Here is a 24,125-nt window from a genome sequence, read left to right as displayed (position 1 = left end):
GATATAATTAAAAGGAAATATAGTTATGCTTAAATCTACTGGCCTCATTAGCATGCATTTCTTCTCTAACACTTTGTCAAACCTTCAAATAATTATTTTCAAAATAGTTATTTACAGCTAATTGCCCCTAATGCCAAGCCCCTGAGCTTTCAGAAGAGTGTCACTGGGATACAGTGGCCCCTGTGGAAGGTGCTCAGGTCACTGTCCCTTGTCACTGGGGCATCCAACTACTGGCCGCGGCATTATGCATAAGCCAGCAACCCCACATCCCTGCCAACGTCCTGCCAGCCTGAAGAAACCAGCTAGTGGGGGGATGGTAGTCACACGGACCACCCATGGACAGATGCACAGCAAGTGGGCTAGAGACCAAATATCTCCTGGTGGGGGGATCTTCCGGATGGTACCAGAACATCCACACACCTGCTACAGAACTGAACAGATGAAGAACTACACACACATTTGAACTATGGGCTTTGGCATCCTTTGTTCTCTTGGCCCCTCTGCCCCCCCCCTTCCCTGGGGACAGCCAGAGTCCTACCTGCTCTTGGGACCACTTCGGCCTCTCCTCTGGAGTCCTGGACTTGGTCTTGAAGCCTCTCTGGGGCTCTCCAGAGTGCTTGGCCTCAGGAGGGAGGTTCAGTGACTTGGGCCTTCCCTCGTGTCTGCTAGGGCCGTGGCTGGCCTCGCCAGGTGGGCAGGCCTCCGTGGAGTCCCCGGGCCCTGGCTCGGGCCCCCGCACCAGTGTATGTTCAGGGCTGGCCTCACCAGCACTGGTGATGCTGGTCATGCTCAGGCTCATCTTGATCTCGGCCACGATCTGGTCGATGTCCTCCTCCTGGTCCTCCAGGTCCCCGTCCCCACGCCTCGGACGATAGGGGGAGGCGCTGCCCGTGTTCCCGTTGGCCTCCGTGGGGTAGTAGTCCTGGTAGCCCTCTTCGCTGGGGCAGTAGTGGACACCTTCTTCCTGGTCCTGGGCCTCCAGGACGGAGGTCTCGTCCTCCGGGATGGGGAGGTGGCCGTCCCGGTAGTCGGGGCTGCCTTCATCCCCATGGTCGCGCGGGTGGGGGACTGCCGAGTCTGTCCACTCCTCCACCGCCTCCTGGCACTCGTCCGTCTCCAGGTGGCGCGTGCCATGCGCCAGGTACCCCTCCCCGTTGCAGTCCATGCCCTCCAGGTAGCTGTCGTCCTCAGGGCAGTAGCGGATGTAGTAGGTGATGCCCTCCTCCTCCTCGGGGAGCCCCTCATCGTAATCCTCCTCCTCGGAGGTGTTGTTCACGTAGTCAGAGCTGGAGTCCCCATCGGGGCTGTGGTCGTGGCAGCCCTGGTCCGGGGGCGTGGGGCTCTCGGGCCGCAGGGTGGCCAGCTCCAGGCCCTTGGGCACGTACTCCTCCAGGGGCAGCTCTGCGTCCTCACTCTCGGGCTCCTGGCCATGGGGGATGGGGCCTGGCCTCGCCCTGTGGTCCAGCATGCTGCTCGCTGTGCTCTGACGCTTCCGGTTGGCCATGGCGGATGCTCACACGGCCATCGTCACCTGCAGGCAGCCACTGTGGGGAGGAACGTTGGAGAGGACAGTCAGAACCCCGCCAAGCATAGCCACCCCAAGAATTACGCCAGGCCACGGGCTGCCAGCCGCGGGACCCACTGGAGTGTTTCACCACCATGTTGTCTTGGGGCTGTGGTAATGCACATCTGTTCCAATAATGCGACATCCCCACTGTAGCTGCTTCTTGTGTTAAGAACCATGCGTGTACATGTCAAAGAGAAGAGAGGACACTCAGGGCTGGAGGGGAAGGAGCAGAGACGAGGCACCTGCCATTTGCCAGGATGACTGCCTCTCTCCCAGAATCCCAGTGGCTCATTCAGGACTTCTTAAAAATGCTCACCCAGTTTGGGTAGCCAAGGTGACAAGACAAAGAGTCATCAGATCAAGTTATTTGCTCTCAAAAAAGAGAGAGAGAGAGACTGAGAGAAGCTTGCATCCAGTAGACATGATGAGGTCTGATGAGAAGGTACACTCCCTTACAAGTCTAAATCCTCACTACTCCCCAAAGGCCTGCGCAAGTTCCCTCCCCTATCAGCTTGTCTAGCCCTCCCCAGCACACAGAAGCCTCTCCTTCCTCCTCCCTCTCAAACGGCATCCCCCAGTGACCACATTTGCCAGAACCGTCCAGGCCGAGCACCATCCAGAGAAGCTGAACCTGAGCCCTAGACTCATGGGCTCAGCAAGGTGAGGGCATAGGAGAGGAGGGACACAGAGAGAGGACAGCGCTGCCTGGCCACAGAGAGAAGGGAGCACCCAGGAGAAGGCGGAGGGCATGGCTGCAGCTTGCAGAAGGTGGGTCTCAGTATCACGGGGCACATCGATGGTTCTGTGCATCCAAATTGGGGAAGTCCCTACCCCACCACCCAGGACTCTGCAATTTATCCCACAAACCACAGAGTCATCAGGCAACTTTCAGCAGGTGCATGACACACCAGGATTTCTCTTTTAGCCTCAACTGTCCGAGCCCAGCATAGAAGAGATGCTGGGAGAAGGGAGACCAGTGAAAAATCTGTTCCCGTGCTCTAGGGCAAGTGAGGGGCTGGCATCAGGGAAAAGGCATAGAGGATATCCAAACAGACGGTTAATGTTTTATTTCTTCAGCTGAGTGGTTACCCAGGTGTTTGCTTTATTCTTTTTTTTTTTTTTAAGATTTTATTTATTTGCGAGAGAGAGAGAGCACAAGAAGGGGGAGGGTCAGAAGGAGAAGCAGATGCCCCACTGAGCAGGGAGTCAGTGCAGGGCTCAATCCCAGGACCCTGAGATCATGACCTGAGCTGAGCAGACGTTTAACCTACTGAGTCACCCAGGAGCCTGTTTGCTTTATTCTTTAAATTGTACTTTTACATCACATATGCCTTGTTTTCGTTGCATCATAGTTCATTTATTTTTAAAAACATATTCCTGTGTCCAAAGAGAAGAAATGAGAGCCTGTACCCATGAATATGGTCACAAGGGTACATTTCATATTTTTATCACAATTTAGAAAAAAAATTTAAAGAAAGGAGAGCAGTGGAAATGAGAGAGATGTGACTCAGGGAGTATTCAGGCAATGGAAGCAATGGGATCTGGGCTCAGCAGGAGTAGAGAGTTGACAGCAGAGACAGGGGCTCTCAGAGCCCAGGCTCTGAGCTTGCCCAGCTGTATATTCTGTTTCTTCCACCTTTCTCCCCAGAAAAGTCCTAAACTAAAGACCCTTTGCACTCCGTATTCCCCAGAGCACCCACACAGCATTTTGCTTGTAGTGATGCCCAAAATGCATTTTGCTATGACATTGGGTTTACCAGATGGCCAGTCATACCATTATGAATATTCCCCAAAAACTGGAGGAGATGATTATTTCATCCGTCCAGACACTCAGAGTGTGAGCATCATTACTGGCTGAGCCACACGCTTCCAACATGTGAATTCAGCCCAAGGAAGTTTCCTATTACAAGGGGCTCATGAACAGCTGTGTCTTGGTAGCACCACTAGATGCTGAAAGATGCAGAGTGCTTCTTCTCCAGAGCAGCCCACAGACTAGAAAGACACCCCAGGCCAGTAATATTATCACAGAGACGGACCTTGTAGAGGCTGAATGTCCTCACAAGTTACCCCATCCCCAAATCCCAAAGCTGGTGGGATAATTCCAGAAATCTGTTCCCAGGTAGGGATCAGTGTTCACTAAAACACCGGTGCCCAGAGGGTGCATCGAAGGGCTGACCTGCCCCACAGCCACTTACCATTTTACAACAGACCTCTTACTTTTACAGAGAATAGCTAACTCCAGGGACACTGGCCGGCAGAACCTGGCCATCACCTTCTTGTGGACGAATCTCTAGCAACAACATTGCCCAAAAAGGTCACAAAGCATGTGCCAAATGCAGCAGCTGAGAGATGGCCAGACTCCTACACCTTGAGAGTCAGGATGGTGGAAGGCAAATGGGGCTGGCGGTTAGTTTCACCTGAACACTCAGCAACTATTCCTTGGGAGTGACGCTATCCCTACAGCATCTCTGTACCTTCTTAGGCCAGGCACACTGCAGGTTTCCACACCCTTGTTAAAGAACAAACTCAGGGACACAGTACCTCTTAACTCCAAATTCCAGCTTAAATTCAAATTCTGGCATTTGGGGGATAGAATCTACATGCACACACAGACACATGTATGCCCATATCTACACCTAACGCCCTCCAGGCCAATGTAAGACTCAAGGACTAAAGTAAACATACGTGACAGTAACATGAAACAGTCCCTGATCCTATAAATAAGTCACCCAAAGCAATCTATAATGTACAGCTTTCCCAGCCAAAATCTCAGCAGGATATGGGAGAAACTTTGACTCAGTAGTTCTTAAATTCATTTGAAGAGTACACACTTGAAAATAGCTGAGAAAGACCTAAAAATGAGAATAATGAAGAAGAACTTGCCTTATCAGGTATATAAATATACTCTGAAGTCATGGTAATTACAATGGTACGGTATCGTTGCTGGACAGACAGCAATGGTACAGACTAGAAAGCCCAGAATCAGATCTATGTTTACAAAGTTTTATCTACGAAATGTAGTTCGCCTGGGAGTGAGGAGTTTCTGTACTCACAGAACTTTCAGTGCTAAAACTGGAATGTGTGGTCACCCTAAGGGAGGGAGGTGAAAAAAAAATTCTATTCAGCGGCAACTATGGGGATCCTTGGGTGAACTAGTGGTTCTAAAACTCTGCTGCACATTGGAATCACCTGGGGGAACTTTACAAGTGCCGATGTCCGGCATTCCAAGTTCACTGGTATGAGGTATGAACTGGCATCAAGATTTTTAATGTGGAGCAAACTTTGAAACCCACTGGGCTAACCATTTAGGAGAAAACAAAGTTGCTTCCTACCTGATAGGTATATACTTTCCACGTGGAGTAGATTTTTAAATGTGAAGAATCAAGGTTTCCAGATGATGGTTAGGTTTGCTTCCTTCAACGGAAAATGGCCCCTCCCACGGGAAATCTGGACCTCATGGTGCTGGGGCTGGGGTGCAGCTCACAGACCCTGGGCACATCAGAGGAAGCACTTAGGTCCTGTGGCTCCAAGAGGTGTGGACATTTTCCCTTGAAGCAGGAGACTCAGAAGAGGACAGCCCATTTCTGTCCATACTTTAAAAACAAGGTGCCCTGGGCACCCGGGTGTCTCAGTTGAGCGTCTGTCTGCCTTCGGCTCAGGTCATGATCCCAGGGTCCTGGGATTGAGCCCCACATCGGGCTCCCTGCTCAGCGGGTGTCTGCTTCTCCCTCTCCCTCTGTCTGCTGCTCCCTCTGCTTGTGGTCTATCAAATAAATAAATAAAAAATCTTAAACAAAAAGAGGAGCCTCCCTTCTCACATGTCAACCATGAGGTCTAGGTCAACCCAACCACTGCCAACTCACCAGAAAATCATTCTCCCCTGTACTTTCTAGCCCCCTACAATGAGAAATTTTTGTACGTACAACGCTGGGCCTTTTCACTTGAGAAATATCTCCCCATTTATTCAAGTCTTAAATGTCTCTCAACAGCATTACGGGATTCTTCACAGTGAGTTTATTTTTAGATTATATTATTTTGTGTGTGTGTGGCTGTGTGTCTCCCATTATATATTTACCTGGCTATTGTTGGTACATAGAAAAAAAATCTATACTGATCTTGTAAAAGTCCATTTTTAAATTCTAATAACTTTGGTTGGTAAATTTTGTTCTTTTCCTTTCCAGCATTTGATCACCTTGTCTGGCGCACTGCCCCGGGCTTCTACTCACAGTTAAGTGATGAAAGATGCATCCTTGACTTACTCCTAACGGCATTGAGAATGTGTTTACTTCTTACCAGGGCTGGTCCAGGGTGAGACATGGATGGCACTCATCTCAGTCACAAAATTTAACAGGGCACCAAAAAACTCAGGAATCAAAACAGAGAATTTCTTTTTCTTTTAAGAAAGAGATGGGGGGAGGGGCAGAGGAAGAGAGAGAATCTTAAGCAGGCTCCACACCCAGCGTGGAGCCCAACGCGGGGCTTGATCTCACTACCCTGAGATCATGACCTGAGCCAAAATCAAGAGTCAAACGCTTAACCAACTGAGCCACCCAGGCACCCCCCCCCAAAGAGCAAATGTTTTAATGCAACACTTTAAAAAATAAAAATCAATGCAAGAATGGATGGTAAACAAAATATCAAAGCTTTAAATAAAGACAAGATCAGTATTATTGATTTTTCTTTTTGCCTCGGGTTCCCATAGGGCTCTGGTTGGACATTGCGAATTATCCTATTTTTTAAAAAGTTTTCACCATTAAATACCATGCTACTTGTTGGCTTTTCTAGAGTTTAATAGTGCGGACCTTCTGATTCGTTTCTCTTTTCCGTGGATATAGATGGAAAGGGACCCACAGCAGAACCCTGGATGGCAGGGAGCCGTGTCTTTGAAGGTTTGCAGAATTACATTTAACCTATAGGGGCACTCTGGGTATAAGAAAAAGAACCCTCCTATTAAAGATGAAGACAGAAGGTCCTGTTTAAATTCAGACCTCCATTTACTGACAGGCCTTGGGCAAGATATTTAACAGAAGGATGGCCTTCTGCCCTTGGTAAATTGGAAATGATAGCACCTGCCTTCAGGGCTTGACGTGGGTTAAATAGGAGAAAAACCCACACAGACCTCAACTCGATAACGTTTATTTTTTTCTACTATATACAGGGAGTTGAGGAACATTTTAAATGAAATTCGAAGGGAGGGAATGCCTGACTAGGTGCGTGTCTTAGATGGGGAATCTATGTTCCCTTAGATGGAAATTCTGCCAACACAGGTAGACAGTGACCGCTGGAGACATAATGTGTATCTCTACAATGGGATAGGGGTGCATCTAGGTGGGACTGCAGGGAAGGAGGAGGTCTTGGGGAAAGCCAAGAGTTGCTCCCCCAAAGCAGTGGTTCACCTACTTTGATGGGTACAAGGCCCACCTGGGGAGCATGCAGGTTCATGGGCCCAAGATTCCAAAAGCCAGGCCTGGAGCTGCAGGTGATTCTGATGGCAGAGGCTCTAAAGCTGCACCTGAAACCCTGACCGAAACAGATGCTTGGGGCGTCTCCGGGGGCTTTCCACTAACTACAGAATGGGTGTGACCTCCTTGCCAAGAAACACAAGACCTTTCCCTAGATGCCCAGGCCATCGTGTTCCACGCCTTTTCTCTCTCTCCCTTTCCAAGATCCAGCTCCTGGGTCACCTATACTCCCTGCCAGCAGGACACAGGTGGGTGGCCTGGGCACACAAGGGCTATTCAGAGAACAGCAGACACTTCCCAGACCACAAAGGTATGGTGAGGTCAAAAGGAGGGGAGAAGGAGAGGTGGGGCAAAAATATGGGTGGAGCCAAGTGGTTCCTGCCAAGAAAGAGTTCTGAGTTTATAATTATAATCTCCAGTGTCGCTCAAGAAAGCACAAAGCCCTCACACACTGCCTTTGCAGCAGAGGGGCTTAGAGCTTGATGATAAAGGATTCCACTTACAACACCTCAGTTACAAGCAGCTTTTTCCGCGCCCTTCATGTCTGCAGGGAAGTCCCACACAGCCGCAAAATCTCGCCTTCCCGGGCTGCAAGGCTCGCACACAGCATCTCCTGGGAGGATGTGCAGTGACTTCGGCGCATCTCCCTTCTGGGGGTGCAGCTGTGACAAGGGGACAGCTGCCCTGTAGGAGGCTGTGAAAAGCGTCACTCCCTGCCTTTGGAGAGGGCAGGACACGTGATTAATCTTAACACATCATTTGTTAAGCGAATGCGGGCAGATTTTTGTACCTGGGAGGTAACTGCTTCTGAGGGCACAATACTTCCCAGGGATAAGGACGATTTGTTTTGCTGCCTATTTAACAGGGGATACAGAAAAGAAGAGACGCCCCCTCCAAGCTATTCTGTCCACAGATGGCTACTGTTATTTTGTGATCTATTTCTTTTCATTCTCCTCTACACATCTCTTTTGCATGGCTGAGGTCTTGCTGTAAACACAGTGCCATGTTCTCCTCTTAATAGAATAAGCAGTAGGAACTCTCTATAGTTACGATTTTAACGGCTACATAGTATTTCCTGGCCCAACAGACATAATCTAACTATTCCCTACTGACACATGGATTGTGTCCTATTTTTGTATGATAAATAATGTTCTGATGCTTCCCTGGCGAGCTACTCTAGGCCTTCTACCCCCTTCCAGGGCTTTTATCCAGGACTCTTTAAACTTCTTTCAATCCTAGGTCCAGGTGCTCAGAAAAGCCCCCAGGAGGGCCATGGCTAAGAGAGAGTTAACCACCCTACAGTGGGGGGCTTGGGAGGCTCCGCATGCTAGCCTAGGAGCAAACATATTGAGGTCCTCTGCTTCTGATTAATCATATTAAAGATAAAACCTTAACAACAGACCATCTGGAAAGCAATTCAAATGTACAGAAGAAACACGATTACCTGCTATGCGTCCAAGAAAATGAAAATGAGGCCCTGTGTCCAGACTCAATTAATTCTAGAACAGCACATAAATCAATAGAAAATGCAGCCCCTGACTCGGGGCTCACCACTCTCCTCCTGAAACATCCTAATGAGATGTGGGAAATAAAGGCTCATTGTCAACAATCAAGAGCTCCAGTGTCCTTATTCTAAACCACATTTTTCTTCTGCAAGGGAAAACAGCATTAGACAGCTCTTAGAAGCACTAATAATACAGCTGACCAAGATGAAAAAGAGAGGTTCGGTGGCCATACTACAGGCTCGGTAAACACATCATCATACAAATGAGATATGTACTCCACCAATTGCTGCTGTCCACGATCTTGTTCCTCAGTTTGGTCTCACATGTTGTAAAGATAATACTCTTTTTTATTTCTTTCCAATTTAATGGAGGGGCTCTGACCACACACAGTTAGGGCTTACACAATCCCAGAGCACACCTGCATACTCAGCTCAAGCACCCCAGACACAAGTCATTGATTAAGCATCGTACTACAAGATCAGACAACCAGAGGCTCTGAAGGGACATTAATAATCTTCCAAAAACCAGGCTGAGTTCCAACATGATCACCAAAGACACTACAACCTAGCTTAGCTCACAGAGGGATATGCTTCTCTTTGAAAAATGGCAGAAGGAAAGGGCAAAAGTGTTGAGCACACTTCCAAACCTTCCTAACAGGGTCTTAGGTAAACCAGTGTCAACGCATCCAAAAGACAATTACACAGCGATTAAATCATTACAAAGAGTTTATCACATAAAATGCGTTGTTATAATTAATTCACAACCAAATAAACATCGAATAAACTGTGAAGAACTACATTAAAACACCAGAAAGGGTTTCCTTCGAGTGACAATAATGCTATTTACTTCCCTCCCTTCCTCATTTCTGAGTATAGTAATTCTATAGACGAGTAACATATAAAAAGACAAGTGCCAGGGAGGGTAAGACCTCTGCAGCCACATCTGCACAGAGACATTTCTGCATAGAAAGGACGTAGGTCTCAGCAGCCCTTGAAAGGGTCCTGGGACACAATTTGCTCCATCTCGGCTTTCAATATGCCAGCATATCTGCCCCCACCCCCCACATCTTCATCTCAGAATGAGCAAAAGGGAATGATCTGACCCTTAAATACAATTTGAAAATGCTGTCAGCCCTTCACCAACACCAAGTCCCCAGGAGCTGGTATTTGTATCCTACAATGGGATCTACACCTGAAACCAGCATTCATGCCATAATGAATGGCAATGTCATACTTGTGGGCCAGCAGATGCCCACTGTAAGAAGTGAACTTTCACCCACAAGAACTCCTGGAAACAGTAGTGGCTTATCAAAGTCAGTGCCTCTTCCTATTTGCCCTATTAAAATACCATCAACATTTTCACAGAGCTGGAACAAATAATCTTAAAATTTGTAGAGAACCAGAAAAGACCCTGAATAGCCAGAGGAATGTTGAAAAAGAAAACCAAAGTAGGAGGCATCACAATGCCAGACTTCAAGCTCTATCATAAAGCTGTGACCATCAAGGCAGCATGATACTGGCACAAAAACACATAGATCAGTGGAACAGAATAGAGAATCCAGACATGGACCCTCAATTCTATGGTCAACTAATCTTCAACAAAGCAAGAAAGAATATACAACAGAAAAAAAAAGGACAGACTCTTCAACAAATGGTGTTGGGAAAATTGGACAGCCACATGCAGAAGAATGAAACTGGACCATTTCCTTACACCGTACACAAAAAATAAATTCAAAATGGATGAAAGGCCTAAATGTGAGACAGGAAACCATCAAAATCCTAGAGGAGAATACAGACAGCAACCTCTTCGACCTTGGCTGCAGCAAATTCTTACTAGACACATCTCCAAAGGGAAACAAGCAAAAATGAACTATTGGGACTTCAACAAATGTTGATGAGGATGCAGGGAAAGGGGAACCTTCTTATACCATTGGTGGGAATTTAAGCTAGTACAGCCACTCCGGAAAGCATTACGGAGTTCAAGAAATTAAAAACAGAGCTACCCTACAACCCAGCAATTGCACCACTAGGTATTTACCCAAAAGATACAAATGTTGTGATTGAAGGGGCACCTGCACCCCAATGTTTATAGCAGCAATGTCCACAATAGCCAAACTATGGAAAGAGCCCAAATTGTCCATCGACAGATGAATGGATAAAGATGATGTGGAATATATATACAATGGAATATTACTCAGCCATCAAAAAGGATAAAATCGTACCATTTGCAATGATGTGAATGGAACTGGAGGGTTTTATGCTAAGTGAAATACGTCAATCAGAGAAAGACAATTATATGCTTTCACTCATGTGGAATTTAAGAAACAAAACAGAGGATCATAGGGGAAGGGAGGGAAAAATAAAATGAGACAAAATCAGAGAGGGAGACAAACCATAAGAGACTCTTAACTTAGAAAACAAACTGAGGGTTGCTGGTGGGGAGGTGGGTGGGGGGATGGGTATTAAGGAGGGCACATGATGTAATGAGCACGGGGTGTTATATATATCTGATGAATACCTGAACTCTACAGTTGAAATTAATAATATACTATATGTTAATTAATTGAATTTAAATGAGATATTAAAAAAAGAAATCAAGGGTCCAGATAAGACGGCAATTAACACCAAAATTATCAGCACTGACCTTTTTCTCAAAATGCTTGAGAAAAAGGCACAACATCTGCATTTGCCAAGGCCTTGTGCAAGGAAGGATGTTCTAAACACATTCTTTACCAAATCCATCCTCCAAAACAAAGGAATCAGTCACCCCAGAGAAAGTAACCACAAGACTGGAGGAAAAATGGATTCATTTGTGCTGGCTGTCCAGCTATTTTCATTTTTGTCTAATCGCTTCCAAAGACATGCATCACTCCCTGTGCAGATATAAAAGAAACCATTATGGGCTGAACTGTGTCCCCTCCCTCTCCAAATTTATATGTTGATGTCCTAACCCCCAGTAGCTCAGAACGTGGCCTCATCTGGAAATGGACATTGTAGGTGTAATTAATTACAATAAGGTCATTAGGGTGGGCCCTAATTCAATATGACTGATGTCCTTATAAAAAGAGGAAATTTGAAGACAGACACACATAAGCAAAACACCACGTGAAGATGAAAGCAGGGCTCTATGAGGGAGGGAATGCTAAGACAGTGGGCACCGGAAGCAACAAGAGAAGCGTGGAACAGATTCTCCCCCACAGCCCCCAGAAGGAAGCAATCCCACCTACACCTCTATCTCAGACTTCTGGTCTCCAGACTGTGAGACAATACAGTTCTTTTTTTTTTTTCTTAAGATTTATTTATTTGAGAGAGAGAGAGAGAGTGTGTGTGTGTGCACGCGCGCTCATGCCCACGCAACTCGGGGGAGGGGAAGAAGGAGAAGCAGACTCCTCAATGAGCGCAGAGTCAGAAGCGGGGTCTTGATCTCAGGACCCTGATGACTTGAGCTGAAACCAACTCCACTTAACCAACTGGGCCACCCAGGAGCCCCTGAGACAATACATCTCTGTTGTTTATGCCACCCAGTTTGGACTACTTTGTTACAGCAGCTCTAGAAAGCTAATACAATCCCTAAGGATTATGTGTACTTTACTCAAGGGAGTTCCTTTGTTTTTTATCTTCTAGAGAATTCTCCAGCATGTAATCGGAGGTGTGTTTCCAACTTCAGTCTGACCACTGTGTCAGTTATTCAAGTTTTCTTGCCTTTCCACCATATATATTTTAGAATCATCTTGTCAATACCTACTTTTAAAAATCTTGCTGGGAATTTGATTGGGAGTGCATCCAATCTATAGATCAATTTGGGGAGAATTAACATCTGAACTCCGCTGAATTTTCCAATACATAAATATGATATATCTTTCCATTTATTTAGGTCCTCTTTGATTTCTCTTATCCGTATTAATAGTTTTCAGCCTATGGATCTTGCACATGCTTTGTGAGAATAATAAGTATTTCTTTTCTCTCTTTTTTTGGTGCATTGTAAATGTTATTTTTCCCTCACAATTGCTTTACTGATGTAGTATAGAAATACAACTGTTATATAGTCACCTCGCTAAATTCATTTGTTAATTCTAGGGGCTTTCTGTAGATGCCACTGGGATTCTGCAGACAATGATTAAGTCTGCAAATAAGAGCTGGTTTTAGGGATGCCTGGGTGGCTCAGCTGGTTGAGCGTCCAACTCTTGATTTCAGCTCAGGTCATGATCTCAGGGTCTGAGATCAAGCCCCGCATCAGGCTCCATGCTCAGCAGGGAGTCTGCTACTTTCTCTCTCTTTTCCTCTCCCTCTGCCCCTCCCCCGTTCACACTCTCCCTAAAATAAATCTTTTTTTAAAAAGAGTTGGTTTTATGTACTCTTTTGCAATCCATATGCCTTCTATTTCTCTTCTTTGCCTTACACTGGTGAACATGTCCTGTATAATGCCGAATGGGAATGACAACGGCCACCAGACCCTGCCTTGTTCCTGATCTTAGGGGCAAAACATTCAGTCTTTCAGTATGATCTTTGCTGTAAATATTCTGTAGATGTCCCCTTTCACACTGAAGATGTCTCTATTCCTGTGTGCTGTTTGTTTTTTTTTAAGTCATAATGACTGTTGATTTTTGCCAAATGCTTCTTCTACCCCAAATGAGATGCTCATGTGGTTTTTCTTCTCTACTCTGCATCACACATTGACTAATGCATGACTTCTGAAGCAACCTTGTATCCCTGGGATAACCCTACTTGGCCATAATGTACCGTCTTTAGGTATTGCTGGATTTACCTTTACTGAGGCTTTTTCTTTTTACTTCTATATTCATAATTATGTCAAATTACTTGGCATCCAAGTTTTGACCTCCCTCCCAATGCTGTTGTTTTTTATTCTGTCCAGGGTTTTTAGTTTTAATGAATGAGAGACGTGGGCTCTAGGGGGCTTACTTAATCCTAGCCAGCACCAAATGTCCTCCATTGATCTGTTCATAGATTTTGAAAGGTACATTAAGGAAAAACCTACTTATTTTTTTTATTTTGTTCAATTCATCAAACACGTATAACTGCCCTCGATGCTTCTGGCTCAGCCTGCTATCAGAAGCAGCAGCAGAGAAGGTATGCTGGGGCGAACTGAAAACTCCTACCAGTCCCAGGGCCCTCGGTCCCAGCTGCATGTTACAATCAGCCCCAGGGAGCTATTAAAAACTATCATTCCTGGGCCTGTCCCAGTCCCAGTCCCATGAGGTCAGAACTTCTGGGTGGGGACCTGATGTTAAGTATTTTGAACTGTCCCAGTGACTCTGAAATACAGCCAAGGCTGAGAGCCACTGAATTGGATATAATGAAAATATGGTCTATGGCCCTTCAAGGAAGGCCCTATAGTCCCCCAAGGTTCACAGTCTCCAAATAAGCAGCTCTGGACCAGGAGAAAAAGGGTCAACTGTGTAGGGAATGGGAGCTTCATGTTGCTAGAGTGTTGGCCAAGCAGCCTCTCTTCCACCACCCACCCCTGCAAGCATCTGACATCTTTGGAGTCTTTGTCTAACAACACGTAACACCTCTAGGGCTCTCCTGATCCTGGTCCTTCATAGCAATCTTCCCCTTGGGCCTCAGGGAAGCTATGCTGCCCTTTGGCACAGGCCCTGACACACACATAGTGGCCTTCTCTTCTTTTACACCCTGGCATGAAGCTGAAATAAGGCGATATGTTCAAAGGACACTCAAGACTGGGCATCTGCCTGCCTCCACCCTCTACCTTGATCGATAATGGTACAATCAATCATCTCCAGGTCCTTCTAGAAAGTGTGCGCAGGTGTGCCTATGTCCCCTAAGAACCTTCTACCAGATGGGGGTCCTGGGCTCCCTTCCCCACATTTAACATAATGTCTTAGCACTGGCTTGGGGGCTCTAATTGCAGGACTGAGATGCCAGACTGTCAAATTTTCAAAGTCAGCTTTGCTGACTTGGTTCAGGATTGTGTAAACAGGATAGGAAACCAACCTATATCAGGGGAAGATATAGTCATTTTCCAAAGCTAACATCCAAGAGTGACCTGTGGTTTAGATTTCTGTACCTCTGCACTCCTCCACAGCTGGGGCCCTGTGAGTTCTCAAGTATCCCTCTGAAGCCTAGGTCACTGGGAGCTGGAAAAGGGAGCTCCCCAGGGCTGCTGAGGAGGGCAGTGCCCGGAGAAGAACTCTGTGGGAAGCCACAGTTCACCACTACCAAAATGTAGAGGGTCCTAGAATTCAGAAAGCAGTGAGCACAGGTTGTCAAAGCACAGAGCCAGCCATCACTGTGCCAGGAGCCCAGGCCAGAGCACAGAGTCTCAGCGGCTGGCCCAGAGATGGCAGCTGGAGCCTGGATCCGGCCCAGGATGTAGGAGCTGGGGATCCTTGGGGAAGGACAGCCCCTCCAACAGGGAGAGTCAACGGTCCCACTCACTCCGGCACTGATTTCTCCCCAGTCCCAGCTAACTCAAGCAGGAAATAACCAGGCCAGAGAGGTACCTCTCCCTGCCTGCCTTGGGCCCTCACCCACAAGTGATGCCTCTTCTCCTGCGCAGCTCCCACCCCAGCCCTAACAAACGCCCCCAGGAGGCACTAGCTCACAGTGATGGCCAACCTGTGATCTCACACAATCGTTCATTCGCTTCATCCTTCCGGCAAGTCACCCCAAGCCATCTGCTTGGTCTTCTGGAACATTCTTTAACTCTCTGCAGATGGTGCCTACCCACCCACCCACCCAGTTCATAAGCCAGTGGAGGCAGGGGCTGGGTCTCGTGTTTGGGGGTCCTCCAGTGCCTAGAAAAGGGGGCTCAATGAGAGTGGCTGAAAGGGCGTAAATGAAACTCAGCTGTGGAGATGGAGCTCCGGAAATGGATATAAATTGTCGGCTACTCAGTCACTTTGTCAAATGATTATCTTCTGAATAAAAGATCTCCCACAGGATTTCTTTAAATAGCCAGCTTCTCCTGGCTCATTTAAAATGACTTAACTTTATTTATGTATAACTCTTTTACAAATGTTTCCACTGTGGGAAGCAGGGAACTCTGGGGTACTTGGCAGGAGCAGACAGGTGTTGGAAAAGAGAAGATGCTCGGTCACCTTTGGGCCTGTGGCCGCCCCTCCTCCGCAGGGCCCCGTGATCTCCACACCCCCACCTCCACCCCCCCCCCACAGGCTCTCTAGCTCAGAGCGGGGAGGCCTGTCATCCTTTGCTGGGGAAAAGGCAGCTCCACCCCATACCCCAGTTCTTGGGGTCTGACAGGAACCCACCAGATTTCTCCAGAGCTGCTCCCCACCACCTCTGGGCTCAGCTCTTATCCACCCTCCTAGCTGAAGTCTACGGGACGATTTTGATCCTCACCACAGGAGACCTGGGCTGCCTTTTTCTCCTAAGTAACATTTTCTTCCGCTAGAAAAGGGTGGTGAGGGGAGAGACAGTGGGTACTTTCAAATTGGGGCCTGGCTGTGGCTTTTCAAGACAAAAACAAAAAACAATATCCAGTGGTCGTTGACACTGAGGCCAAGCAGAGATGTGTGGCTGGCAGGGAATGCAGAAGTCTGGGGGCAGAGCTCACCCATCAGGCTTCAGGAGTGCAGGGCGGGGCAGCCTCTGGCAATGACCCCGAGTGCTTCTCCAGCTTCCTGGGGCCCTTTGCCTGTCCCCAACAGTGCAGCCAGGGCAAGTGGGCAGGGGAAGGCTGCTTGCCACCAGCAGCCTCTGGGCCCTGCCCTCCAACTCGGGACAAACACCCTAGAGCTGCCCTGGGCTTGGGGGCTCCAGTGCCCTGCCTCTTTGGTCCCCTTATAGCATCTCTGGCCTGCTTTGCTTCCCAACAGAGTGGGCCTCACACTTTACGGCATTGGCGTTACCAGTGGGGCTGGTGAAAATGTAGAGTGCTGAGCCCCACTCTCAGTGCTTCTGATTCAGGACATCTGGGGTAGGACTGAGAATGTGCATTTCTAGCACATGCCAGGTGAGGGTGATGCTGCTGATCTGGGACCAAATGTGGGGCACCACATTTAGTGAGATGCCAGGCCCCCTACCCACCCTCCAGCGGCCACCTCTTTGGAATCAGTAACAAAGATCCCATGATTACTTCCAGGAAAAAGAGCTTAGCAGGTTCCAGATCTGAGAGGCACTAATGCAATCATCACAGTACGCCCCTGAGGCCTCTCCCCTTGAGGTACCTCACAGCCCCAACTCCCTAAGTATGAAAAAGAAAACAGGATTTCAAGGCTACACTCACCCATTTAACTGGCCTGGGCAGAGTCCAGAGCTCACAGGAGCCCCTGCTGGAGATAATAGCATATTCCCCCTTTCCTGCCAAAATCTGGGGCAAATACACCTAACTGCCCTCCCAGGCTGCTGAAGAACCTATTTTTCAACACCTGATGGCTATTTACTACCATTATTCTAATTAGCCCTCAATTACAACCCATTACAATGTTCACTCCACTGGCAAGCCCTCAGAGCTCTGCTTGTCTGGCTCATGGGCTCCTACCAGGGAGGGAAGGTCAGTGTCCCCAGGTGACAAGGCCCAACCACTCAAGCTGAGTCAGCCTGTGGCCTCGCAGTAAGCTTCAAGAGCAGGACGGAGGTCAGATGCCCTCCTGGAAGTCAGAGGCTCCAGAACCAAGTTTTACTGACACCCCTATCCAGAGCTGAACACTCACTGCCACCCTCAGCAATCCGAGGCCACCGTCCATACAGGAACGTCTACCTGAGTCCAGAAGTCTTCATCAAAGTCAACCCAGTCATTAGATCCAGGGTCTGAATGCAGCCGGCCGCTGGGCAGAAGCGCCAGGGCAGGAAGACCCTCCTTGGGAGCCTGTGTGTACAAAGCAATCTCTATTCCAGCCATTCTGCTGCTGCAGTTTAAAAATGATGGCCAAGGATCCAAAGTGAAAACTCAGCAGCAGGTCCACTTCAGTGGTTCCGCAAGTGTGGCTCCTGGACCAGCATTGTGGGCATCACCTGGGGATCTGTCAGAGCTGAAACCTCTAGGCCCCAGATGGATGAAACTCAGGGTGGGCCCAGCAATCTGTGTCTCTCCAAGCCCTCCAGGGGATTCTGATGCGCACTCAAATCTGAGACCGCCACCCCTCACGACTGGGCCCCAACAGTTCATCCAGCATTGGTTCTAATTAGGCTTCACTCTTCAAGGTAAACAAATGACATACATACATCCTTCTTAACACTGTTTTGTCATCTAGTCTTCATCCGAGTGCTTGGGTCTGGCCTGAAATCTACAGGAACCCCGAGCCATTCTCTGTTAACTGCTAAGCATGAAAGCAATCAGTGGGTGTGTAATAAAGACCTTGGCTGGCCCTTGTCCCTGGTTCCCGGGAAGCAGCCTCTGAACACTTGGGATTCCTACAGGATAGGATAGGAATGTCTTATCAGGTGAGCTCCCCCTGCTGGCAGTACCCTGTGATGACTGCCACACTTCCATGCCAGAGAAGATCTGAGGACTGCAGAAGCTTCCTGTTTTCGAACCCTCCCAGACTTTGCCCTGTGTGTGTCTCGTGGCTGCTTTGGACCTGTATCCTTTTGCTATAATAAATCTGTCATCGTTAAGCGGAACGTTTTCCTAAGTTGTGTGAGTCATTCTAGCAACGTCCCAAACTAACTCAAGCCTGGTCCTGGAAACCCCCCAACATGGTAGTCAGCTGGTAAGAGGTGAGAGTGGTCCTGGGCACCGGAGGGTCACAGAATGTGGCTCACTCTGGGTGGCTGGTTAAACAGCTCCCTCTCTACGGAGCATGTGCAGAACAAAACCAGGCTTTAGGCAAGGCCATGGTCCCCAAGGAGCTTCCAGCTTAGCCTCGGAGATAGGACAGCAGGAGGAGGCGAAACAAATACACAAGAACAAAACAACACCCCCAAATCCTAAGCATTCGCAAGCTGGTTAAGTAAATAGTTACATCCATGCAATGGATCACGTGCAGCCATTTAAAGTGGTAGAAGATCTCAGTCCCAGGTGCACATTAGTGTTCTCTGGGTAGTGTTTTTAAAATGGGCCAATACTCAGGGCCCCAATAAGAGCAACTGATTAATTGTCAGCTAGAAAAAAAAGGGGGGGGAGTGGGGAGAGGGAAGAACACTGTATATGATGTGGCTCTCCTCTCTCTCTCTCTCTGTCTCTCTATCCCTATCTCCTTTCCCCTACCCCCCGCTGCCCTTCGTCCAAAGAAGCTTGGAATGATCGCTGAGTCTATTCTCTTCTTCTGCTTTTCTGCATCTTCCAAATGTTTGACGATAAACACACTGTGATGGTTAATTTTCTGTACCAACTTGACTGGGCCACGGGACACCGAGATATCTGGTTAAACATTCTCTCTAAACATGTCTGTGAGGATGTTTCCACAAGACATGAGCATCTGCACTGGTGAACGGGGTAAACTGCCCTCCCCAACGTGGGGGGGGGCATCATTCAATTCGTTGACGGTCTGGACAGAACCACACAGCAGAGGAAGCTTGGACTGGCGCTCTGCCTGACTGCTGAGCTGGGACACTGATCTTTTTCTGCCCTCAGCGCTTCCTACTCTCAAGCCTTAGAACCTTCAGACTTGGGCTGGAATCTGTACCATTATGTCTCTGGCTCTCAGACCTTCGAGCTACCCTACTGGCCTTCCTGGGTCTCCAGCTTGCAGACGGAGGATCACAGAACTTCTCAGTGTGAGTGTGAGTGTGTGTGTGTGTATGTGTGTCCTAGTAGCTCTGTTTCTCTGGAGAACCCTAATACTTATGTGACTGGGACAAAATGAATCTCCTAAGGCAATGATGTAAAGGGTTTCTTGAACAATTCATTGATTCTTTTGCTAATTCGGATTCGGCACTTCCTGTGCCAGGCACCCAGGCCAACTGCTCTGGGGATGGAAGCCTTGCCCTTAGGAACGCCCACTCTGAGGGGTGCCGGGCAATAATGGATCTGAAACAAACCCCACAGGCATTGATGTCCCCAGAAAGACAGGCACCCCAGGCACAGCACGACAGATGGGGCAGCCCCCCCACAGAGGTGGCACTTGAAGAAAAAGTGCTTAAGACTTTGCAGGGAGCATGGAGGCAGCAAGAGGCAAGAAGGCTGAGCTGGTTTGCCAATGACACGAACAATGAAGAGGATAGTTCTGGATCAGGGCTAGGTACTGAGATCATATAACCAGTTGGGATATGTATTACTGGCCTTGAACACTCTGATTTATTAGAAAGTTCCAGCATCCCCAATCATCCAAAGCTCATCCAGGTTGAGAACCATGGGTTTAGGGGCAGGGAAAAAGGTAGTTAGTGAAGAGGACTGATATGACCATTCCTGATGCTGGGAGAGAGGCCTTACCATATAAATCAAGAAAAGAGACCATGGAGAAGCAACAGCGGGTCAGGAAAACTGTGAAATGGGATAGGGCCAAGCAGCAGGTAGAGGTCTTGTCAAGCCCTTGGTCACAGGTCATCCTTCTGCAGGTTTGCCAGCAAAGACCGTCTCAACCTGTAAAGTGCACCAACCACCTGGGCATTGTGCTGCTATGCCTACTGCGAGAGACTGGGGTGGGACGCACAGCACAGTCTCGGAGGAAGGGCCAGCCCCAAGTGGTACAGCTTAGATAAGGATGGAAAATGCTCCCAACCCACAGTGGACAGGAAGGCCAGCCTTCTTGCTGACCCATCTTGTCCTAGCACCCCATGGAGTGATGCTGCCCGCGCTATGACCGGACCTTCTGGGCAAATGTCTTTCTGGCTGGTCTGTATGTATTGCACGCCTCTGCGTGATTGCCACTTCAGGGTGCAGCAGCCTACGGAGAAAGGCTCCCTGACCTCAGGGCTCAGGATCTGGTGTCAGAGGGAAGATTCACAGAAATGACACCGAACACTGCCCAGCAGCACATAAGATCAGGTGCTGAACCTTGGTCCTGTATGAACTGAGCACAGAGGACAGAACAGGGCCGGTCAGTGCTACTGACTAGACGGCAGAATTGGGGGGATGGGCAATACCGCCACTGGGGATGGAGAGTCCAAGGGACAGACAGCTTGTCTCTGAATCTGAGACTGTCCCAAGTCAGAGTTAGTAAGAGAGCCAGATGGATCCCCATATGAAAAAAATGCTGCATCAGTCAGGGTTCTCCAGAAAAAGAGAACCAATAGGATATATATATATAGAGAGAGATTTATTTCAAGGAATTGGCTCACAGAATTCTGGCAAGTCTGAAATGTATAGGGCAGGCCAGCAGTCTGGAAATTCTGATGTTGCAGTCTTGGGTCTGGAGGCAGTTTGAAGGCAGAATTACATCCTCTTTAGGGCAAGTCAATCTTTTCCCTTAAGGCCTTCCACTGATTAGATGAGGCCCACCCACATTATGGAGCGTAATCTGCTTTCAAAGTCTACTGATTTAAATGTTAATCACAAATTAAAAAAAAAAACTTTCACAGCAACAGATGGCTGTTTGACCAAGCAAGTGGACACCACAGCCTAGCCAAGATGACACATAAAACTAACCATCACAACTGCCCAAGTATTACTCAGTTCCTTCAACACACACCCACCACCAGTACTAGGGAAACAGAGGCAAACAAGACAAGGTCCCTTTTCTCAAGGAGATGTCACCTCTTCCTGTTCTGCCAGGAGTTAGACATTCTTCCTTTCTATGGCCCTTCCAAAGACAGTCTTCTCTGCCACATACTTATGGCCCCTACCCGTGATCTCCTCCTGTTAACACTACTTCCTTTTCTCAGTATCAAGACAGCATCCTGATCATGGCAGACCCTCTACCCACAACCTCCTGGGGTAGTTGTGGACATCCTGGGTGGGATTCAGAACTGGGCTGAATCCCCTGGCTGGCAGAGTCCTAAGCAGCTTTGCTATCCCAAGCTTGGCTGTCAGGCACACCTGTTAAGGAACAGGGTCCCTCCTTCAGATATTTCTTGAAGGACCTTCCCAACACCAAATCAGGGGTCTTTTATCAGAAATCAATTTTCTGGGGCGCCTGGGTAGCGCAGTCGTTAAGCCTCTGCCTTCGGCTCAGGGCGTGATCCCAGCATTCTGGGATCGAGCCCCACATCGGGCTCCTCCGCTGGGAGCCTGCTTCTTCCTCTCCCACTCCCCCTGCCTGTGTTCCCTCTCTCACTGTCTCTCTGTCAAATAAATAAATAAAATCTTTAAAAAAAAAAAAGAAATCAATTTTCTCATCCTCTCTTCTTACATACTCAGAAATTCTTGCCATCCATACACTAAGACTAATTCACCAGAACATTCAAAGGACCACCTACTACATAATTTTGGGGTTGGGTCTCATAATTATAAAAATAAAATTGTAATATGTGTCATACATTGACTTTTGGACATACATCTATGGGTCTTTTCCATCTATCCCAAGCCCTGTGGAGTTCCCTACCTTCCCATAGCAACTAAACTACTTTTTCTTTTTCTTTTTTATTTTTTTATTTTTATTTATTTATTTTTTTGATGTAAAGTTAGATGATTCATTAGTTGCGTATAACACCCAGTGCACCATGCAATACTTTTTCTTAAAGTAACTCAGAAGTACACAGAAATGTGTACCAAAATATATGCGCAAAAGAGGAAGTTCTGGGAAAAGTGAACGAGACTCCAAGGTTGCTCTAATGTGGCAGGCTGCAGGGCAGCAGGGGTCTTGAGCAAACCAGGGTGATTAGGTGGAGTTACTAGAATAAGATCGGCTGGCGGTCAACCCTACCTACATGCCTCCATCTCTAGGGCCAGGCAGCAAGGAAGAAAAAGGGTAGAGGGAACGGATGTCAGACCAACCAATGGTTCTGCGGCACACATCATGGTGAACTTTCAGGGCAGCAAGGACAAGAACAAACCCTAAAAGCTTCGAAAGGCAGCGGTGGGGATGCCATACAAAGAAGCAAACCAGCTTATCAAAGACTGCCAGCAGAATTTTCATCAGCAACACTGAATGCAAGAAGACAACAGGAAAATATCTCTAAAGGTGTGAGTAACAGAAAATTGGTCGGAATTTATATCCAAATCCAGCCATGCACACAGAACGTGAATTCCTGACAGTACCACCACAAAGGAAAGACAAGTACAAGAGGAACCACAGTGATGGGGAGGGGAATGGTGAAACCTCACTCATCATAAGTAACTGATGACTGTGAAATAGTTCAGTAATCTGCATTCTAGAACTAACATCAGGAATTATGTCCACATAGAAGGAGAGATCAGGGGGCAAGCAGAGGAGGATGCCAATATTTTTTAAAATTTATTTTATTTAAATTAAATTATTAACATATAGTATATCATTAATTTCAGGTGTAGAGTTCAGCTATTCATCAGTCTTATATAACACCTCATGCTCATTGCATCATGTGCCTTCCTTAATACCCATCACCCAGTTACCCCATCCCCCCAACCACCCCTCCTCCAGCAACCCTCAGTTTGTTTCGTATAGTTAAGGCTCTCTTGTGTTTGTCTCCCTCTCTGATTTCGTCTTATTTTATTTTTCCCTTCCTTCCCCTATGCTTTTTGTTTCTTAAATTCCACAAGAGTGAAATCATATGATAACTGTCTTTCTCTGACAGACTCATTTCGCTCAGCATAATACCCTCTAGTTCCATCTGTGTCGTTTTTTTTTTTTTAAAGATTTTATTTTTATTTATTTGACAGAGAAAGACAGCCAGCGAGAGAGGGAACACAAGCAGGGGGAGTGGGAGAGGAAGAAGCAGGCTTCTAGCGGAGGAGCCTGATGTGGGGCTCGATCCCAGAATGCCGAGATCACGCCCTGAGCCGAAGGCAGACGCTTAACGACTGCGCCACCCAGGCGTCCCCATCTGTGTCGTTTTTATAAGAAAGAGGACATATTCCTAAACTCTGGATGGCAACACAAAAAATGCAAGTTTCTCTTTGATCTCTAAGAAAAATAGAATGCATAATTTCTAAACCATTAGGGGAAAACAAAGGGAACTCAGAAAACGCAAACCACTCAACCAAAGGTAGAAAAGAGACACAACAGAAGCAATAAGAATATATTAACAAACTACAATGTCAAGAAGAGTCTGAACATGTATCATCAGATTAAATTCACCTAATAAAAGATTTTCAGATTAGTCTGCAAAAGCAACACAAAATTTTGATATGCGTTTATTTGGGTTGAAATCATGTGCCCCCCCCCCAAATTCATATGTTGATGTTCTAACCCTCAGCACCTCAGAATATGATCTTATTTGGAGATAAGGCCTTTAAAGAGGTAATTAAGCCAAAACAGGGCCAGTAGGATGGGCCCTAATCCAATGTGACCCGTGTCTTCGTAAGAAGATAAATCTGGACACCCAGAGAGATACCAGGCGTGCACAGGCACAGAGGGACGGCCACGGGACAGGACAGAAGGGGACAGCCATCTGCAAACCAAAGAGCTCTCAGAAGAAACCAACCCTGCCAGCCCCTTGATCTCGGGCTTCCATGGTATTTTATTATGACAGCCCTGGGAACTTCACAGAGTGTTCTTTATCCTCTCTTCTAGTCTGTCTGTTTGAAAAAAGATTTTCAGATAGTCTGAGAAAATCCAACTATGATGTCTTCGTCCATTCAGGCTGCTATGACATAAATACAATAGCCTGGTAGCTTATAAATAACAGACAT

At 47.4% G+C, this 24,125-nt stretch overlaps 1 protein-coding gene across 4 annotated transcripts in view; it reads right to left on the bottom strand.

The window, feature by feature from the left end:
* APBA2 (amyloid beta precursor protein binding family A member 2) overlaps nt 1–24,125 on the bottom strand; it is a 236,067-nt gene that overhangs the window by 66,380 nt on the left and 145,562 nt on the right. For all 4 annotated transcript variants that reach the window (XM_057303800.1, XM_048222727.2, XM_026510323.4 and 1 more), the window contains one exon: nt 539–1,544. In XM_057303800.1, coding sequence (XP_057159783.1) covers nt 539–1,504 — 966 coding nt within the window. In that variant the 5' untranslated portion in view covers nt 1,505–1,544. The remainder of the gene's footprint in view (nt 1–538; nt 1,545–24,125) is intronic.

The sequence above is a fragment of the Ursus arctos genome, unplaced genomic scaffold (genome assembly GCF_023065955.2).
Source record: "Ursus arctos isolate Adak ecotype North America unplaced genomic scaffold, UrsArc2.0 scaffold_28, whole genome shotgun sequence".
In the NCBI taxonomy this organism is placed as follows: Eukaryota; Metazoa; Chordata; class Mammalia; order Carnivora; family Ursidae; genus Ursus; species Ursus arctos.
The sequence above is the reverse complement of the archived record's forward strand: the minus strand, read 5'-3'. Positions and strand labels throughout refer to the sequence as shown.